This window comes from Erythrolamprus reginae, chromosome 3, assembly GCF_031021105.1.
Source record: "Erythrolamprus reginae isolate rEryReg1 chromosome 3, rEryReg1.hap1, whole genome shotgun sequence".
Classification (NCBI taxonomy): Eukaryota; Metazoa; Chordata; class Lepidosauria; order Squamata; family Dipsadidae; genus Erythrolamprus; species Erythrolamprus reginae.
Genome location: NC_091952.1, coordinates 257,986,695 through 258,007,550, shown reverse-complemented (window position 1 = coordinate 258,007,550; position 20,856 = coordinate 257,986,695). Strand labels below are relative to the sequence as shown.

The following is a 20,856-nucleotide window of genomic DNA, read 5'->3' as shown; positions in this document are numbered from 1 at the left end:
ACGAGCGGGAGCCCGGCAGCGGGGTTGCGGCGGCGGCCGGCGTGGTGGCGGCGGCCGCGGGGCCTCTGGTGCTGGGGGACGCGGTGGCTGCCGCGGCGGGCCCGGGCCCTGAGGAGCCGGGGGCCCCGCTGGGGGTCGGCGGGGCGGGGGTCGGCAGCCGGCAGGGTCAGCCCGAGCCCGGCGGCGACCGAGACTCAGACGGGCCGCCCAAGAAGCGGCTCAAGCTGCCCGGCGGGGCCGAGGGCGGCGGGAGCGGCGGCGTGAAGCTGGAGGAGCGGCTCTACTCGGTGCTGTGCTGCACGGTGTGCCTCGACCTGCCCAAGGCCTCCGTCTACCAGGTGCGCCCCGCCCAGCCCTTCCCTTCAAGCGTGGTGGGGGTGTCAGGGAGGGGGAGGGTCTCTGCAGGTTGTGGGGGGGGGGTAGTCCCGGAGGGGGAGGGGGGGGCGAGGGCTTCAACCCCCTCACAAAAATCACAGCTGGAAGTGCTATTAATATATATATATATATATTATTTCCTAAGGGGGGGGTAACCTGCATGGCTAGGAGTGGGAGTGGTGGGCAGGTGAGGTGGCTTTGTAAGGAATTGGGGGGCAATTCCGGAGGGAGGGGGTGAGGGCTTCAACCCCCTCCCAAACACAGCTGGAAGGGCTGCCTTTCGCCTAAGTGGGGAGGGGGGTACCCTGGCATGCACGCACAAACACACCTACTTTACCTGGATTGCATGGCTGGGAGTGCTGGGCAGGTGAGCCTTTTGGGAAGGGGGCTTTGTGAGGGATGGGGGGGGTGTTCTCTGCAGCAAAAGCCTGGCATGCATGTGCCCCCTCCCCAATTTTAAGAGCCTGAAAGGATACCTAGAACTTTGTTTTTAATTAATAAATTTATATACATTTTAAAAGACGTAGGCAGTCAATAGTTTTCAGTCATATCTATAACATAATCTCATATAATATGTCTAAGCTAGAATGACAAACAACAAAAGAAAAAGAAGAAATGAAAATAAACCCATTAACACACACACACACACACACACAAGCTGTCTTTCTTGACAGCTTACCTTTTTGTCTTTTAATTTATTGAAAGGTGGTTGGTATCAGGTATTTTTTCTACACACGCACATACACCTCACCTGGACTGCATGGGTGGGAGTGGTGGGCAAGTGAGCCTTTGGGGGAGGGGGCTTCTCTGCAGCAAAGCCTGGCATGCATGTCCCCCCTCCCCAATTTTAAAAGCCTGGAAGGATACATGGAACTTAATTTATTAAATTTATACACATTTTAAAAGACGGTAGGCTGTCAGTAGCGTTCAGTCATATCTATAATAATATTTCATATAGTACTTTGGGCTATATGGGTGTTGGGTGGCATATAAATTATTAAATGAAAGAAATGAATGAATAAATAAAACTTTCCTGCCCTAGAGCAAGGGTCTCCAATCAACCATAGCAACTTAAATTTTTTGAAATGTGAAAATATTGACTGACCCCTTGCATCCTGGACATAAACTGCTTCCCTCAAAACGTTGCTATAGAGCACCGCACAACAAGACAACTAGTCACAATAGTTTTTTCCCCCAAACACCATCACTCTGCTAAACAAATAATTCCCCGACACTGTCAAACTATTTACTAAGTCTGCACTGCTATTACTACTAGTTTTTTCTCATTGTTCCTATCACCAATCTTCTTCCACTTATGACTGTATGACTGTAACTTTGTTGCTTGTATCCTTACGATTTTTATTAATATTTCCTGATTGCTTATTTGACCCCTATGACAATCATTAAGTGTTGTGCCTCATGATTCTTGACAAATATATATTTTCTTTTATATGTAATGAGAGCATCTGCACCAAATACAAATTTCTTATGTGTCCAATCACACTTGGCCAATAAAGAATTCTATTAAAGTTGTCAGCTTTGGAGACGCCTGCTCTAAGAAATAGCACCCACCCTGTAAGGTGTCCTATACATGAATCCATAGAGATTCTCCATCCTCTTAAGTCAATGTTTCCCAACCTTGGCCACTTGAAGATATCTGGACTTCAACTCCCAGAATTCCCCAGCCATTGTTCGCTGGCTGGGAAATTCTGGGAGTTGAAGTCCAAATATCTTCAAGTGGCCAAGGTTGGGAAACACTACTGTAAGGTGTCCTATACATGAATCCATAGAGATTCTCCATCCTCTAAGTTGTCCCCAAAGGTGCTTTTTTAGGAGGCAACTGGACTTTGAAGAGGTTTTTCTTTGAAGACATTTTGCTCCTGATCCAAGAAGCTTCTCCTGCTCTTGAGTGGTGGGGGAATGGAAGGATTTCACTGCAAGGCTTCACTGCAGGGAATCTACATCCTTCCATTCCCCACCATCCAGTCAGAGCTGAAGAAGCTAATTCAAAGAAAAAACAAAAGCCCAGTTGCCTCCTGAAAAAGCAACTTTGGGGTGCCCCATAGATGGCTGTTTTTAGAAATAATAGAGCCATTGCAGGAATGAATCTTCCTCTTACCTCTGTCTTGGGGTGAGGGGTTGCAGTCACCCATGTAATAAAGGTAAGTTAATGATGTGGTGTGCCACCTTTTTGAACAATGGAAGGATAGGGATACCTTTTGGGGGTGGGGGTGGGAGGGGAGATTTGCAGCAACCTGTGTGTTAAAGGTAAGTGAAGAATGGTGTGGAGTGTGAATGCAAGGAAGATGATGATTGGGTTTTTTGGAGACTCAGAATGGAGATGTGTTAAAGGCATCCCATTCGCCCAGGATGACTCACTTGTGTTTTTACAGGTGTTGTGTATACATTATGCTGACCTTTGCATAAAGGTGCAAAACAAATTTTCTAGGTTGCCCCTCCCACCTCCTGCTGGTCTTTCCCTTTTTGTCTGCTCATCAGGTGTGGTTCTTATCATAACATCTCCCCGTTGGGTCTTTTAGGCTGGCAGGTTTAGCGTCAGTTTTTGTAAGTTTTTTGATTGAGTCTTATTTTGAGATTCAGTGCTCTGAGGAAATAATTGGTTTTGAGGATTTGTTTTTCCTCCTGCTAATATTTTGAAATGTAAAATTCCAGGAAGAAGGCTTTCTACAATGGGATTTTGGGATATCATTTATTGCTTTGTCATTCAAAAACCATCCTTTATAATTGGATATCATACTTCTGGACCCCCTAGTGCAAGGAGTCACTGGGGCATTATCTTTTCCACTCTTTCTAGATTTATAATTGTCCATGAGAATGTTTTAGATATTGATGTTTCTGCACACAGATGTCTACTGTAGCCAAGCACCTTAGTTATTACAGGACAGTACTGAAGGATGGAAATACAGGAAAGGAAAGACCTTATGTAGCCAGTACATCGATAGGTTGGGTTCACAAAGGTTACTTGTTGGCAAACATTTCTTGAACATGCTTCTCTCCCCAGCAAGGTGCCCTTAATAATACTTTGCTGTTAATTTTAACAACAAGGTGTGCAGATAAAACTGAACTGGAACACAGAAGAGTTTGAACCTTTTCCGCCCAGTCCAATGTATTTCTTTTTGAAATTTATTTCTTTTTCACGATCACTACAAAAATGAAGAGGAAGAAGTTAAAAGTTGCTTTCTAGTATGAAACGAAGAGAGGCCTCCAAAGAAGTACAGCTATCTTAACATTCAGAATCCATGAAGGTCAAGCAAGTATTTTTCCAATTCGTAGCAAATCTCCTGATTTAAAAAAAGCATGGTTTGCTATCGGATGAAATCAGGATGGTGGCATCAGGTGGATAGTCGGTCTTGTCTCTGTTCAGGCATGAAATAATTTATTTATTAATTAGATTTCTCAGTCTTCTCAACCAACTCTGCAACATAGCGTAGGGTGGCCAGACAAACTGCATCCCCTTCTTCTTTCAGATTGTCCTTTTGAGCAGCCTTTTTTGCTTTTGCTTTTGGCTTGAGTGGAGCACTACGTCCATTGGCCAATAAGAATTCTATTCTATTTCTCTTCCCAGTTCCTGTGATCATTTTAAGTCCAAGAAACAAACAAACAAACAAAAAAGGCTATTTGGACAAAGCAGCCAAGCAAACAAGCCAACAGTTAAATGGACTTTTGTCCAGTTATGCTTTAATGATAACTTTCCTGGGAGAGGGAAGAATGGCCATCTGTTTTCTCTTCCTCCTCAGTTCCCGCTTTAAATGTCTGTTTCTATTTAATTTATATATTACGGGGACTGAAGTAAACCAAGTTGTGTGACAATGTAATAGTGGCATATAATCTCTGTTGGTGAAGGTCATGGCCATGATTATGTGGCATCTGAAATTGCCATATTTTCTGCCAGTTTGCATAGGATTGTGTCATCATGAAATGATAGCGAAGTATACAGATAATTAAACTCTGGGCTAATGAAATTATTTGTAGCTGTACACTTGCAATTTGGTGATGGTTGTCTTCCTGCCTAAGACCACATAAGTAGCAGAACTCTAGGCAACTTTTAAGACTTGTGAAATTCAACTCCCAGAATTCCCTAGCCAGCCATGCTTAGAAGCATCTTAAAATTCCCAGGTTTGGAGAGTCCTGCTCTAGAGTAACAGGCTTAACAGGTCTACACATCAGAGCTTTGTGGATGTGCGTGCTTCTACCTTCTCTGCTATTTCCAAGTGGAAGGTCCTGTCCCTATAGAACTCAGCCAGGATTGGAGTTCCAAACAATAGATCCTGCTCGCCTTTTTGTTCTTCCCTGACTGGATATGAGGAGCATAATAAACCTAATTAGTGGGACCAGTAAGGAGATGTGGCGTATTTGTGGCATTGGGGATTCTAGTTTTCACTTGTTTCTCCACCTTCCTGAGAATTCCAGATATTCTATTGATATTTAAAAAAATAATGTGTTGAGCTATTTTGGAAAACATTGTATGCCTTCACTACAGGGGGAGAGATGGTTGGAAGCAGGTGGCAGGCTGTTTTGGGGGAAGGAGGGTGTGGCTCTTCCTACTCCTGGCTCCTAATTTTCAACAACCCACAGAACAGGTCCTTGGAGCCCTGGAGTTCTACTTGTTGCTGCTGAATGCCACGCCTTGCCTCACGATGATCATTGGCTTGGCACAGTGTGGGGGATTTACCTCTCAAATGTGTCTTTCTGGGTCTCCCACCAGCTCAACTCAACTAGTTAGTGGCTCTAATCTGGGGTCTTGCTGGCATCACAAGTGGCTCTGTGTTGCAGGCAACTAGATGGTAAAGTTGGATTCTAGGGACCAGATAGCAATGCTTGCCTAAGAATCCATACAGCTCTGGATCTGCCCTATCGCATCCAACATCCAGTGCATAGTTGGAGTCACACACTAACTTTTGTTTGTTTTCTTGTGATCCAAGACTTTAGAACTGCTAACATCTTACCCCTTGTCATGGTCAAATCGTGCCTCCAAATTTGCCAACTTTTAAGGCTGGAAGTTGAAGTCCACAAGCCTTAAAAATTGCCATGTTTGGAGGCCTCCTGTTATAGAGTTCTCTGGTGCCACAAAGCTGCAGAGGATTGGCCCTTAATTGAACTCTATGGTTTCTTGCATGGAGAGCTTTTACTCTCTATGGTTTCTTGCATGGAGAGTTTTTAGAAGGGATGGCAGGCAAAGTTTGCCAAGGCTGTAACCCTCTGCTGAAACAGTAGCTTTGCTTTGGATAGAATTGTCCCTTTTTGCTGACTTTCCCATCAGAATAATGGCCAGGTGAAAGATGCTTTTGGACCCTTCTTACAACAATTAGAGAGGGGGTTTCGTTTTCTGCAGGGCACCACAGAAGGAAGCAAACCCAAGGGGTGCCTAAAACACCAATGGCACAGGATCAACCCAATCAATAACAGATGAGACCCTTTACTCAGATCTCTGCTGTGGCAATAAGGCAAAATATATTATTTTCTCCAGATTTTTCCTGTGGATAAATTGTGGTCCAGTGACTCTTTTCAAAGTGACCTGTGCCCCACTGGACAACGATGGGCAGGAAAACAATCTTGGGGGGTGGGGCACAGTGAGGGGTTTTCCAGACCACTGAGCAGATAGTCAGACACAAAGGGCTTGACACCTGCTGGGCAGGTGTTCTGATGGTTCTGGCTTCATCCTGTAACATCATTTGGGTGCGTTGGATCTTAAGGAGGTTTCCTGATTGGTGAAGGCCTGGTGGAGGTGAGAGAGAGGAAGTGGATCTGAGCAGTGGCAAATGTGTTATTTAGCGAGGGTATATAACCCCTCCTTGGCAAGTGGGGGCGAGGCACCTTTTTCTCAAGAAGCTGTTGCTTAACCCAGGAATACTGGACAATTGTTGATCAGTCTGTAATTTCCCCTTTTGGTTGTGGAAAAAGTTAGGTTGCTATTGCAGACAACCTTGGAGGAAAAGTTAATCAGATTCCGTATAAAACTGGAATTGATGGCACATTTTTTTTTTAGCTACCGTGTGTCTTTTCAGAGATTGTTGCCATCAGTGCCATGAAAATATGCCTTTTCAGCCACTCATTCTCTGCCCCCTTTTGCAAAAGTGTACCCTGATACATAATTCACCCCTTCCTTTCTGGCTTTTAGGAAGCCAGTGAAAACCTACTTATTCCACCAAGCCAAGGGTTGTGAGTTTGGACTTTCTTTTATTATTGTTGTTGTAAGTTGTTGTCACTTGTTATTCAGGACTTCCGATTCCATAGGAGTATTTCCAGTTGCTGTTTTTAACAGATTGTATGGTTTTAATCTCAAATGTACTGGGGGATTGTTCACTACTTGGAGTTGCAGACTGAAACCACTTCATTTGCCCAATAAATAATTGCTCTAATTATTTAAAGTGCTGCTTTCCTCATTGGGACTCAGAAGTGATGTTTTGGAACTTTTGATCTTGGTTTAAAATCTGTAGAACTGAAGAAGTAAGAGTGATATTCTCTCTAATGCTGCAAGAATAGAAAGTTGAACACATCAAGGGCTGGCATAAATTGAGCCATTGTTCCACTTGTTTTTGCTACTCAAGAAGTATGATTAGGAAAACCCTTGGTGCAAAATACTTTTTCTGGTTGTTGGTCACTAAGAATATGGGCCTATAGCACAACAGGATGTAAAGTGACTTCTGCTTTTTTCTGTGCCTACAATTTTTCTCAAAGCTACAAAAAGGGCATTGTGCATTTTTCATGTTATCAGGAAATATAGCTGCCCCTTTGGAAATAATTGTTAAATAAACATGGAAAAGAGACTATTCTGTATCTAGGCGGAAGCGACCACACCATAAGTCTCCCTGGATCTTAACAACTTGCGATATTTCCTTATCTCTGAAAACATCCTGGGGAGAAAGTAGCAGAAACCTGACCTCTTCCTCTCTGTCGCTGTTTTATTAATTCATAAAACTAGGCCTTATTAAGCCTTAATACTTAATAAGGTCTAGTTTTATGAATTAACAATTCTTAATCTGAAACTTTAGGGATCTAGAAAACTTAATTTGCAACACCATTGAAACAATTTGATTCTGGAATTCCTCTGGAAGGCGGCTGATCTCAGTCCAGCTAACCACAAGCCGTTAATTTGGGGAATCTGGATGTGTAACAGAATAACAGTTGGAAGGGACCTTGGAGTGGTAGACCCTATGCCAGTTTAGACAAATGGTTGTCAAATCTCTTGTTAAAAACTCCCAGTGATGGAGAGCTCACAACTTCCAGTGGCAAGCCATTCCACTGATTAATTATTCTAAATGTCAGAAAATTCCTCCTTATTTCTAGGTTGCATCTCTGCCTGATAAGTTTTTGTCTATCTTTTGTCCTGCCTTCAGGTGCTTGTAGGGCCAGCCTTTTTTTTTAGCATCTACTGTATTTCATTAATTGGACAAATTTTCCTGAAGTGGTTATACCGAGCAATGCTTTTGAGGTTTGAAAATCTCCCACACAAAATGTATCTACTTAATTTGTTTTCCAGTGGGGAGGTTCAACATCTGTTGGCAATAAAGACCAGGACCTTCCTCTGCTGTGTCCCTCCTATCTTGGGTGGAGGTGAAGTTGATTGAAAGTCACAAAGATGGAAAAAGAATGTGATAATTGGGGGGGAAGGAGTTCTCTTACAGATAATGAGGCATTTAAAACAACAGTTGCTTTGTAGAATTTGGGGGAGCTTCAATGGAAACTCCTGTCCAAGTTTCCTTGAACTTGCAGTCAATTTTTTTTAAACACTGACCTACCACGAAAAGGATTATATCTCTATTATGCAACTGTGATTTAAAAGAAGCTGTAGAGCACTATCCTCGACTTAACAACCACAACTGAGCCCAAAGTGTAGATTATACTAAGTGAGACATCGGCTAAGTGATGTTTGCCTCATTTTACAGCCTGCCTTGGCACCGTTGTTAAGTCAGCCACTGCAGTTGTTAAGTCAGTGACATACTGTAGTTGTTAAGTGAATCCCGTCATAAATAGGAACCAATTGTCAAGCATCTGAATTTTCATCCGAGGACCACGGGGATGTTGCAGCGGTCATAAATGTGGAAAATGGTCCTAAAGTCAATTTTTCAGTGCGGTTATAACTTCAAACAGCCACTTACTGAACCGCTAGAAGTCAAGGACTACTTGTGATACAAGGAGATGAGTGGCAGGCTGGCCAGAGGTCTTGAATGCTACCAACATCGGGGAAAGGTTGTCCTTTCCAAAGAGCCGGGAATCCCCCGTAGCTTTTTTGTGGCAGATGGAAATCAAGATGGTGATCAAGATGTTAGACGAGGAAGCGGAAGACCTTTCCATGAACATTCCATGTGAGCAGCAGCAGTTGACTTTCACTTGAAGCAAGGACTTGTCACACAATGTGTGCCAAATAAGCACACATTGTACTCTATTCAGCAAGATCAATCAGAATAGAGTGGAAGGGATCCTGGAGGTCTTCTAGTCCAACCCTCTTCTTCTAGCCTTCTCAGATGAATTTACACACACAACATGGCCAAAGAGGTGGTCTTATTATTTTAGTTTCTAACAATATGTCTACTTTTATACAGTTTAACACCTCCCTGTTTGGTTATTCTGGCTGCCGGTGGTATTCACAGTAATTTACACCAACACTCCAGTTCAAATGCATCCATTCTTCTTCAGTGTCCGATTCTCACACCCATACATCATTATAGGGAAGACTGTTGCTCTAACTAGCCTGCTTTTGTATTTATTTTATATTGTAATGACCTGTGGTAGCACAGCGATCAGAGTGCAGTACTGCAGGCTACATCTGCTGCCTGTCTATAATTTGACAGTTCAAATCTCAGCAAAGCTCAAGGTTGGCTCAGCCTTCCATCTTTGTGAGGTCGATAAAATGACCCAAATTATTGGGGCCAATATGCTGATTCTATAAACTGCTTAGAGAGGGCTGTAAAGCAGTGTTAAGTGGTGTATAAGTCTTAAGTGCTAGTGCTATATTTTTAACCAGTTGGCAATTCTTAAAAGTAAAGCTTTTGGAAAATCCATGCATGTGACGTTGATGGGCACAACTCCATTTGCCCATTCACACTTTGCCCCTGCCTAGCTACAGGCAGTTCAGTTTGTATCAGTGTAGTATGTAAAGCTGAAGGGATTCCTGCACCCACCCCCCAAAATGCTCATGACTTTGTATTTATTTATAATTTATTATTATTATTATTATTATTATTATTAGTAGTAGTAGTAGTAGTAGTAGTATGTCAGTACAACACAGCAAACGAGATCCCTATGCTGGATTTCGTATTTCATCACAGGTCGGGTGCTTCCCAAGCACCTAGGACTGCGTGATGTAGCGGCGAATTATGTTTGCCGATCCCAGTAAAGGGGCCTTTTGCAATTGACAGGTGGAGATTTTGTCAATTCCGATGGTTTTCAAATGTCCGCTGAGATCCTTTGGCCCTGCGCCCAGCGTGCCAAGGACCACTGGGGCCACTTTCACGGGCTTATGCCAGAATAATTGCAGCTCCATTTTTAGATCTTCGTATTTCACTAATTTCACTAATTTCTCTCACTGCTTCTCCTCAAGTCTGCTGTCTCCTGGGATTGCGATGTCATCATCATCATCATCATCATCATCATTATTATTATTATTATTATTATTATTATTATTATTAATTAGATTTGTATGCCACCCCTCTCCATTTATTCAAAATGGTTTTGGCTGCTCTTGAAAAGCTGAACAGGAGCAGCCTGGGTCAAAACTTAAATGGAAGACCCAGCTGGACTATAGGCCAGATAGGGAAGTTGGAAAAAACATTGTAGCAGACGTTGGTAAAACCAGTGGTCCACCAGAAGACTACGTGGATGTGTCCATGAAGTCAGGGGTTGGGCTTGATTCAAACGATTATAGATAAGTCTTTGAAGGTGGAGCATTGAGATTTCCCTGGGTAATTTGCTGGCTCCACATTCTGGGATTTTTAATCAATTTTCACCTGTTGAGTCATAATAACTCCTTGCCAGCCGATTTCCCTATCTTGAAAGTGATTGTATGGAACAAGGGCCTCAAAATAATGTCCCATCATCATCTGTCTGGTGTATGACCTTCCTCAGTTCCTGGAGAGGCCTCCAGAGTTGATCTGGCGCTGCTCTGGTGCCTGTTTTTGGAAAGACTGGGGCTCTGAGCTCTTGAGTTTACATGGGCTCTGGGTTTAAAGCAACAATAATTAAATGTGATCTGTAAAATGTCTACGCAGAGGTGGACAGAATTCTGAATTACCGGTACCATATTTCTCTGTTCATGCTTTTTCTTCTTATTTATTTTTATTTATTTTGTTAGGTTTATAAGCCGCCCAACTCCAAAATGGACTCTGGGCGACGTACATAATAAAAACTTTGCTTGCTGGAAGAGGCACCGTCTTCTTTTTGTAACTGTGTGCAGAGAGGCCGTGAGGCCATTATTGAACAAACGCAGCTTTAAAATGCCAGCAGCTGAGGGGTCCTTGGTGTTCTCTGAGCTGGTGGCTTTCTTGCAGACCCTTCATTGTCCAAACTAGGGAACATCTTCCGTGCTAGCGCCTCCCAAGGACAATTCCATTACCCTGGGGGGAGAATCATTGACTTGGGCGTCCTCCTCGATCCACAGCTCACATTAGAGAAACATCTTTCAGCTGTGGTGAGGGGGGCGTTTTCCCAGGTTCGTCTGGTGCACCAGTTGCGGCCCTATTTGGACCGGGAGTCACTGCTCACAGTCACTCACGCCCTCATCACCTCGAGGTTCGACTACTGTAACGCTCTCTACATGGGGCTACCTTTGAAGAGTGTTCAGAAACTTCAGGTCGTGCAGAATGCAGCTGCGAGAGCAGTCATGGGCTTTCCCCAAAATGCCCATGTTACACCAACACTCCGCAGTCTGCATTGGTTGCCGATCAGTTTCCGGTCACAATTCAAAGTGTTGGTTATGACCTATAAAGCCCTTCATGGCACCGGGCCAGAATATCTCCAGGACCGCCTTCTGCCGCACGAATCCCAGCGACCAGTTAGGTCCCACAGAGTTGGCCTTCTCCGGGTCCCGTCAACTAAACAATGCCACTTGGCGGGACCTAGGGGAAGAGCCTTCTCTGTGGCGGCCCCGGCCCTCTGGAACCAACTCCCCCCAGAGATTAGAATTGCCCCCACCCTCCTTGCCTTTCGTAAGCTACTTAAAACCCGCCTCTGCCGCCAGGCATGGGGGAACTGAGATACACTTTCCCCCTAGGCCTTTACAATTTTATGCATGGCATGTCTGTATGTATGTTTGGTTTTTTATATTAATGGGTTTTTAATCATTTTTAATATTGGATTATTACTGTACACTGTCTTATTGCTGTTAGCCGCCCTGAGTCTCCGGAGAGGGGCGGCATACAAATCCAATTAATAATAATAATAATAATAACAACAACAACAACAACAACATCTTCCGTGCTAGCGCTGATGATTGACCTAGTTCAGCAATGAAACCTCTGCAAGAAATGCGACCTACCTCAGAGATCCCTGAGGACCCCTCAGGTCAACCCCGAACTTTAGAGATTCCCCTTTATTGATGGCAGCACCTGCCTGAGAATCCTGTGGAGGGCAGGGTTGAACCTGTTGAAGGTAGCTGAAAAGTCAGAACCTAAGAAGAGCCCTGCTGAATGGTGCCCAAGCCCATCGAGTCCAGCATTCTGTGGCCCCCAGTGCCCCCCCCAATTGTCCACGGGGATCTTGAGCAGAAAGAGAAGGCAAGACCCTCCCTTTCCCTGGACCCCCAACAAATGGGACCCAAGGGAACCCTGCCTGCCTCAACCAACACAGAGGCGGCACTTGGACATCCCTTCCAATAACCACATGTGATACACTTGGCATCCCTGAATCTGTCTCATCCTGCCTTGAAGCTCTCCAGGCTGACAGCTGTCACGACCTTTTCTGGAAGGGAATTCCATCAATCAAGGACCCTGTGGGTGAAGAAATATTCCCCTTGATTTGTCATCACTATTTATTCTTACCTATGAGCTTTAGGGAGGGCCCCCTAGTATTTTGTGTGATAAAGAAAATAATTTTCCTCCACCTTTTTTTAAAAATTTATTTATTTATTTATTTATTTATTTATTAGATTTGTATGCCGCCCTTCTCCGTAGACTTTTTTTATCCCATGCATGGTTTTATGCACTTCGTGCTGTCTGTTGGAAAAGGCCTCTGAAGTTTCCCTTTCCTCCCCCCCCCCACAGTGTACAAACGGTCACTTGATGTGTGCGGGATGCTTCATCCACCTGCTGGCAGATGCCCGACTGAAGGAGGAGCAGGCTACCTGTCCCAACTGTCGCTGCGAGATCAGCAAAAGCCTTTGCTGCCGAAACCTGGCGGTGGAAAAAGCAGTGAGCGAGCTGCCTTCCGAGTGTGGCTTCTGCCTGAAGCAGTTCCCTCGCTCCCTTCTGGAGAGACACCAGAAAGAAGAATGTCAGGACAGGTAAAGGGCACGGGTTGCTTTTTACAATGGTGCAAAAGAGGGAGGGAGGGAGAGAATGGAAGGCCAAACTACTAGAGCTGCCTTTGTCACTCTGTTGTTATGGTGGAAGAATGCAACTCCTGGATTTCCAGCCGGCCTCTGTCCGCTGGGATTCTGGGAAAGTGGAGCTTCACACTTTTAAGAGAGCCCCTCACCTGGACTGCCTGGGATAATAGGTAGATCCTGGACAGCTGGGGGCAGGGACAGCTGTGCCAAGGGAGAAGTTCAGAAGGGAATTGCAGGGTGGGTTGCTTGATGTGATGTCTCCGATAAGAGATCAAGATAGTTAAATTCTGAAGGAATGGAGCATAATTAAAATAAAAGTCTTCCCATATTATACTCCAATAGAAGGGTCTCCAAATACGGCAACTTTTAAGACTTGTGAACTCCAAGTCCCAGAATTCGTCAGCCGGCGTTCCACAAGTCTTAAAAGTTGCCATAATGGAGGAACTCTGGGAATTGAAGCCCAAAAATCTTGCCAAGTCTGGAGACCCCTGTTTTAATAGAACCTGACTTGAAGGGGAGCCGCCTTGCGCTAGTGAAATATTTCTTGCAAGTTTCTACTAATTACCCTAGTGCGGGGGTAGGTAAAGTTGGCTCTTCTATGACATGTGGACTTCAACTCCCATAATTCCTGAACTAGCATGTTTGGCTCAGGAATTCTGGGAGTTGAAGTCCACACGTCATAGAGGAGCCAACTTTGCCTACCCCTGGTCTAGTGAATATGTCAACTGTTAGTCTCCAACTCATTGGAAAAGGATGTGAAAAACCCACGGTGCCTGTTGTAATATCGTATGAAGGCTCTAAAAAGAAAGAGTGAAGTTGGGGAGCTCTTTGCTGATGGTTCTTCTTTTAAATGTGGAACACAAAAGGTCTCTATAAGCAGTTTGGTTGATCCGGGAGGCCATCCATTGAAACAGGCAACAAGTTCAGGACTGACGAGATAGACCTGCTTCATATAGTGTACCCCTACTTAAGAACTTAATTCATTCCATGACCAGGTTCTTAAGTAGAAAAGTTTGTAAGTAGAAGCCATTTTTCCCATAGGAATCAATGTAAAAGCAAATACAGTGATCCCTCGATTTTTGCGGGGGTTACGTTCCAAGACCTCCCGCGAAAATCGATTTTCCGCGATGTAGCGGCGCGGAAGTAAAACAGCATCTGCGCATGCACACCTTTTTCCCAAGGCAGCGCAAGGGCTTGAAGTTGGGGGCGGGGAGCCACGAAAGTGCAGAAGCCGACAAAGATTGCTTTGAATGTCGGCTGCCCCCGCCCCCCCAGCACCTCCGGCGCCCTCGCCGCTACCGCCCGGCCGCCGCTCGCCGCTTGCCCGGCCGCCCGATCCACCCCTCTCACCGGCTTTCGGACATGGGTCCTCCTGCAGCAGCGCTGGCGGCCACCGTTCCCCGTAGGTACCCGCCCGCTCGCCCGCCCGCTGCCCGCCGCCCGAGAGCAAGAGGGGGAGAGATAGAGAAAGAGAGAGAAGGAAAGAAAGAGATGAGAGAGGGAGGAAGAGAGTGTGAGAGAGGAAGAAGCAAGATAGAGAAAGAGAGAGAGAAAGAAAGATGAGAAAGGAAGGAAGAGAGTGAGAGGAAGAAAGAGAGAGAGAAGAGTGGAAGGAAGAGAGAGAAATGATAGAAAAAAGGGGAGAAAAAAAGAGAAATGAGAAAATGATTGAAGCAGAGAATGACAGGAAAGAAAGAGAAAGAGACAGAGAAGTGACTCTTGGTGATGACGTATGACATCATCGGGTGGGAAAAACTGTGGTATAGCAAAAAAACCGTGGAGTATTTTTTAATTATTATTTTTTGAAAAACCGTGGTATAGCGTTTCGCGAAAATCGAGACCGCGAAAATCGAGGGATCACTGTAATGCGTGCAAACCCATTAGGAAAGAAATAAAAGCTCGGAATTTGGGTGGGAGGAGGACAGTTGCTGCCGAAGGAAGTTGAGGGGAATCAAATAAATCCAAAACTTTAAGGCTTTTTTTTTTTAAAAAAAGAGGGACTATGAGGCGGTGAGGAGGAGCACGTGCCTCCCATACACCTGGCGCGAGGCTGCCTCCCATACACTGCGCCAGAGAGAGAAACCCAGGGGAAATGGAAGGAAACTGGCCGGGCCTTTGTGCCACTCTCAAATTTCCTGGGAAATTTTTCCAGGCTCGGGTTCTTAAGTAGAAAATGGTTCTTAAGAAAAGGCAAAAAAAAATCTTGAACCCGTGGTTCTTATCTAGAAAAGTTCTTAAGCAGAGGCGTTTTTAGGTAGAGGTGCCACTGTATACCAGATTGAAAGGAGGAGACTCATGTAGGAATGTAGGGATCCTGGGTTTAGAGGCTTCTACAAATAAAATCCTATTCATTCTAATCCACATAACACTCTCCCTTCCTTGGGACATTCTACACTGCTCACAAAAATAAAGGGAACACTTAAAAAACAGAATATAACTCCAAGTAAATCCAACTTCTGTGAAATCAAACTGTCCCGTTGGGAAGCAACACTGATTGACCATCCATTTCACAGGCTGATGTGCAAATGGAATAGTTGTTGCAATGAAATATTCCATGAGAATAGTTCATTCTTTCAGATCTAGGATGGGTTCTTTCAGTGTTCCCTTCGGTTTTTTTGAGCAGTATCTTTGTTTTAAGCTGCGCTGAGTCCTACGGGATTGGGTGGCCTACAAGTAGAAGAAATGAAGTGAAGTGAACGTTGGGCTCTTATGGGTGGTGGGATTAGACAGCCTCCTCATTTCTTTGGTGGACCAAATCCCCTGGCGAGCGAACGGTGAGCTCTCTGTGTGTCCTCTGAGTGTTGCCCTGCTCCGTTCTGGTCCGCTAAGGTTTCCATCGCGGGGCCTTTCCCGCCTGCTCATTGTAGGCCTGCCCCCCTCTCCCTCTGCAGGGTGACCCAGTGCAAGTACAAGCGGATCGGGTGCCCGTGGCAAGGCCCTTACCATGAACTCACGGTCCACGAGGCGGAGTGCACCCACCCCACCAAGACCGGGAAGGAGCTCATGGAGATCCTGGACGAGATGGACCAAGCGCATAAAAGGGAATTGCAGCTCTACAACGGCATCTTCGGCCTGCTCAGCTTCGAGAAGATCGGCTACACAGGTAATTATTGGGTGCCGGCACAGACCGGGAGCGGCTCTCGTGCTCTTTCGCTGGGGCATCTGTTGATTAACTTGTATCTCTTACCTAACATGCAGAGGCTTTGGGCTGCTGCCCCAAATGTTGACCCCTGGAGATTCCCCTCGGGTTGGCTTGAGAACCCAAGTTTAAGGGAGGCCCGTGGTGGTGATTGTGAGACGGAGGGGAGGCGGGAGGGATTGGGAAGAATTCTGTGGGTCCAATTGGGGCCTCTTGAGGAGAACCAGGGGCAGCTCTGAGGTGTCCTTCCTTCTGCTGATTGCGCCCCTGGAGCACTGGTGACCTGGGGAAGAAGGATGGTCCCTAAACGCAGGTAAGGTGTGGCAGTCCGAGATGGCCCATAGACCAACAAATACAGTCTTCAACCATGGAAGTCAACGTGGCTTCGGCTCCTGTCTCCATTTCTGTGTCTGCTAAACATTTTGAGTTTTCTCTCAGTTGGAGTTCTGCTGTTTTTAACAGTGTGTATCTGCTGAGCCTTTTTTGCAAAGGCCCCTTCCTTTCGGGAGGAAGCGTTTTAGCCTTTCTCGCTTCCGTGTCGTTCAGTCGGGTGAGTTGCTGTAGGCATTCGGAACGTTTGCAGTGTCTTTTCCTGGTATGAACAAATGTCTCTGGTTTTCACGACCCTCCCAACCTCTGCTTGCGCTCAGTGTCAGAGACGGGGAAGGAAAAGCAGTGTGGGTTTTGCCCCCGTGGATCTAAATTGCCTCTGCAGGTAAGCCCTGGGACCCTCTCTCTCGCTCCGAATCTCTCCAAGGAGGCTGAAGGCAGGTTCCGCAGAATTGCCTGGAAAAGGCTCGGTTAATGGCTGTGGGGTTTCTCCAGGAGAGAAAAAAAGATGATGACGTCTCCTTTCCTTTCCTATAAATATTCACATTTTCTACAGAAAAGTCTCCTTGTATATAATCCGTTCTCGGACCCAACCAAGGCTGGAGCCCCAGAAAACACACCGGAAGTGTGTTTCTTAGCCAGGTTAAAAGGGCTTAGAGCTTGAAAAGAAACAGGGGAACTCTGGCTGTGAAGAAAGGTGACCAGCTCTGTCTCTCTCTCTCTCTCTCTCTGTGCTGAAACCTACTTGATCCTAGCTGGACCTGTTTGGGGGGGGGAGGAAGGAGATCCCGGTGCTGCCAGATTTGGACTCGCTAAGGAAACGGCTCCCCTGCAGAGCCTTAGGGGTAGCGCTGAGGGGCCGGGGGTTGGTGGAGTTTGGGGTGGGGGGAGCAGCCTGCCCAGGTGGAGAGTGGAAAGCAGGCAGGGGGCTGCACCCCCCCTCGGGACGTTCTCTCAAAGCCTCTGCCCGGGAGAGAAGAGAGGCGCAGAGCCAAAGGGAAAGGGAAAAAGAGCGAAGGGAACGGCCAGGTGCTGATTGTGTGGCTTGAATAACTCCATCGCCTCCTTTGTCCAGGTGTTGCTGCTGTACCTTCCTAACCGTCCTCTGGAAACACACCGATGAAGCCAAACTTGTCCACAGAGGGTTGTGCTGGGAGAACTCCATTGGTTTTGGGACACCAAAGACTTAAAAAAATAATAATAATACCGGGGCCAACAATCTTGAGATAAACTCGAATCGCCCAAAACACTCGGTGGACTCTCGGAGGGTTTTAACAGACTGGACTTGGGCTAAACCATTTTTGGGGTGGGGGTGGGGGCCGGGTCTAAAACCGGAGCTTTCGAAATGACTCAGTGTACTGTTCTTCGTCTTCATGTATCCCACCTCAGGCTGCTCTGCTCTGGTTTTAAAAAAAAACACAAACACCAAAACACCAAAAACCCCAAGTTGCTTCTCTGGCCCCCTAGTTTGGTTTTGCCTTTTGACGATGCCTCGCTGTGCCTTCTCATCTGTGTATTGTGAATGGTAATAAAAAAATAAAATAAAGGTGCCACCTTCCTCTGACTCGTCTGATTTGGTTTTTGTGCATCACCTCGCTCGGCCTGGGACCTGAAAAGGCTCCGGGGCCTCCTGCCTCATTGGCTTGGGGAGGCCATCCCCCTCGAATGCCGGTCTTCAGCCCCCCAAGAAATCTCGCGTGGATCCCGGAAGAGGCCTCCCAGCTGCTGGCTTGGTTGCAAGGTCCCGGGGCACGGCAAAAGTGCCGGTGGTCGGTGGCTGCCGAGGACGGCCCCCTAGGTAGCCCCGAGGATGCAGGCCCTTGGATGCAAAGAACCGGATGAGGCCAGAAGACCGAAGAGGCCCCCGCGACGAGAGGCTTCTGCCCCTTTGGAGAAGGCAGGGTGGTGACCATCCTCCATCTGGACCTCGCCTGTCCCCGAGTCTTGGGTCGGCTTATTGTCACGTGGCTTCTCCCTGCTTGGCCACGGGTTGGATTGACCATCTCCGAGCTTCCCCGTTGCTTCTCTGAGTCTTTGGAGAGGGGCAGCATACAAATCAAATAATAATAATAATAATAATAATAATAATAATAATAATAATAATAATAATAATCTTCCCCAGTCTTGAGCCACAATGACACTGTGTAGTTGGGTGGTTTTTTTGCCATGATGAATTGTATTGATTTTTATCTGCTTTTCTCCTCCTCCTCCCCCCACCTCCCCGACCACCACCACAAGCCAAATGGCTTCGGCCCCTCACTAGCTCCGAATGGCTACCCTCACCCTTGTGTCCTGTCCGAGAAGGCCTCCCGCGCGCAGTAGCTACAGGTAACGTGAGCTTTCTTCCTTCCTGCTTCCGGTTTCTCTCGTCTAATTGTGCTTTTCCCCCTCTCTCTCTCTTTTTTTTGTCATTTTCTGTCTCTCCTCCCTCCCCTAACCCCCCCCCCCCCACGCCCTCCCTTCTCGCTGTCTTGCAGAGGTCCAGTTCCGTCCCTACCGGACCGACGACTTCATCACCCGCCTCTACTACGAGACGCCCCGGTTTACGGTGCTGAACCAGACGTGGGTCTTGAAGGCCCGGGTGAACGACTCGGAGCGCAACCCCAACCTGTCATGCAAGCGCACGCTCTCTTTCCAGCTCATCCTGAAGAGCAAGGTCAGCTCGCCCCTGGAGTGCTCCTTCCTGCTGCTCAAGGGACCCTACGACGACGTCAAGATCAACCCCGTCATCTACCACTTCGTCTTCTCCAACGAGAGCAACGAGACGGAGTACATGCCGCTGCCCATCATAGACTCTGTGGAATGTAACAAACTCCTGGCCGCCAAGAACATCAACCTGCGTCTCTTTATATTCCAGATACAGAAGTAAGCGTTGAAAAAGAAATGCTCCCCTGGGAGAGGGACCGAGGGAGAGCACGTGCGCGCAAGAGGGAGCGAGAAAGGGGAGAGAGAAAGAGAGAGAGTACGCACCACTGAACCAGAGTTACCTCGTACGGCTGCCTCGGCCTCCCCCCCACCTCTTCCAGGTCCACAATTATCCGATTATTTTAACAAAAAGGACGTTTTTGCATGTGGGGCAGGCGACAGCAGTCGCTGCCTTCTTTGACTGGCCCCGTTTGTACCAGACACACACCACACACCCTCCGGAAAAAAAAAAAGGCGTCCGGGGACTTAGCTTGATGCAGGGTACCGAGGAGGCCTGAAAAGGGGTGGGTGGGGGTCTCAAGGGGCTCTGCCAGTCAATACATTGTGAAAAGGCCGCCTCCGCCTCACGGCTGTCCTGTGTGGCCTCCCGTCCCTCCATCCTGGTGGCCGGGTGTCCTTCGACCCAAGTATTACGTAGCACCTGGGAATGCTGGGCAGATCTTGTTGCAAAAGGGGGTGCGTTGTGGGGGGGTGGGATTCTGTAGTTAGATAGATTCAGGGGCCTCTAGGAACGCAGAGGGGTGGGGGTGTTGCCAGCCAGCCTGTCCTTGGGGTGCGTGCCACACGGCCGGAATGCCAGGCTCTGCCAAGTGGTGCTTCGGTGGGGAGAAGGAGCAGAGCCAAGCGCCCCAAATGTCCACGAATGTATCAGCCCAGAGGGGTCTCCCTGCTGGCCTCCCCCCTGCAGAAAGTCAGATTTCTGGGAGGCCAACAAGAGAGAGAGGAGCCTCCTCAACGGTGGCTCCCTTCTGGCCCGAAGCAGTGGCTTGAATTGCACTTCCCAAAAAGCACCCAGAGGCCCCCCTCCCTTTCCCCCCCAGTGGCTCCCTGACACTGTCCTCTTTCCTTTAGCTCCCCCCCCCCGGCCCAGCAACCCCTCCCCAGGCTAAGAAGTGGCATCGGACCGACCCCAAAGTCAGTTCTTCTCGGAATGCAGGGTGATTCCTTTTGTCCGTATGGTGTGGGCAGCTTCCCCAGTATTTCGGAGCAGCCCGTGTGCAAAAGGAGTGGACAGGCTCTTCTAGTAATTATGCAATTTTACAGTGTGATTTTATGTACCTTTAACGAAGAAGTATATATAAATATAAATAGATAAATATATATATATATATATATAGCAAGTTTATGGACGAGGATAAGTGGGAGACAATTCACCAAATTTCAGTGAGGTCTACAGGGATATTTGCTTTCTGGCTCTTTTAACGTGGGAACCGGTGGTGGATGGTGGTGACCGTCTCGTATGTATCATGAGAAATAACGTTGATTGTGCTGTCAATCTTCTTCCTTTTCCTTTTCAAGCCCTTCACCTGGCATACCCACCTCACCTTTTGTTTTGTTTTAGAGGAAGCTTGTGTCCGCAGTTAAGGCTTTGTATGAATTGGATCAGGTCCGTTTTACAGAGATGTGAAATGCCGGTGGCCGGGGAGGTTTCCTCGCTGCGACTGGCAAAGAATTAAGGACGTGTGGGGTTTTTTCTTTCTTTCTCATCGTTCCTCTTCCTCCTTTCCTCTTCTGCCTCCTGGCCATAATGCGATTTGAGAAAAGCCAACCACAGCCTTCGAGCCCTGGGCAAATCACGGTGGTG

The 20,856-nt window shown here is 46.9% G+C and overlaps 2 protein-coding genes across 3 annotated transcripts in view; both read left to right on the top strand.

Annotated features, from left to right (window-relative positions):
- The first annotated feature begins 102 nt into the window (after positions 1-102).
- ZFTRAF1 (zinc finger TRAF-type containing 1) lies at positions 103-19,299 on the top strand. Of its 2 annotated transcripts, none has more exons than XM_070748457.1 (4): positions 103-338; positions 12,594-12,832; positions 15,745-15,980; positions 18,824-19,299. In XM_070748457.1, exons 2-4 carry the CDS (start codon positions 12,612-12,614, stop codon positions 19,213-19,215), a joined length of 849 nt encoding a protein of 282 aa, XP_070604558.1. In that variant the 5' UTR covers positions 103-338; positions 12,594-12,611; the 3' UTR covers positions 19,216-19,299. The 2 variants fall into 2 exon arrangements, with proteins under 2 accessions (XP_070604558.1, XP_070604559.1); XM_070748458.1 differs by having other exon boundaries at positions 108-338; positions 15,769-15,980.
- The window catches only part of CPSF1 (cleavage and polyadenylation specific factor 1), a 242,284-nt gene continuing 231,955 nt past the window's right edge, over positions 10,528-20,856 (top strand). The window contains exon 1 of the mRNA XM_070748454.1: positions 10,528-10,533. The gene's annotated coding sequence lies outside the window, so the exon portion shown is untranslated. The remainder of the gene's footprint in view (positions 10,534-20,856) is intronic.

Bases quoted from the DNA above. Each gene is read 5' to 3' on its own strand.
- ZFTRAF1 (XM_070748457.1), top strand. From the start codon at position 12,612: ATGTGTGCGGGATGCTTCATCCACCTGCTGGCAGATGCCCGACTGAAG. The intron at 12,833-15,744 runs GTAAAGGGCACG...TGCTCATTGTAG, and splicing joins AAAGAAGAATGTCAGGACAG to GCCTGCCCCCCTCTCCCTCT. The intron at 15,981-18,823 runs GTAATTATTGGG...GCTGTCTTGCAG, and splicing joins CGAGAAGATCGGCTACACAG to AGGTCCAGTTCCGTCCCTAC.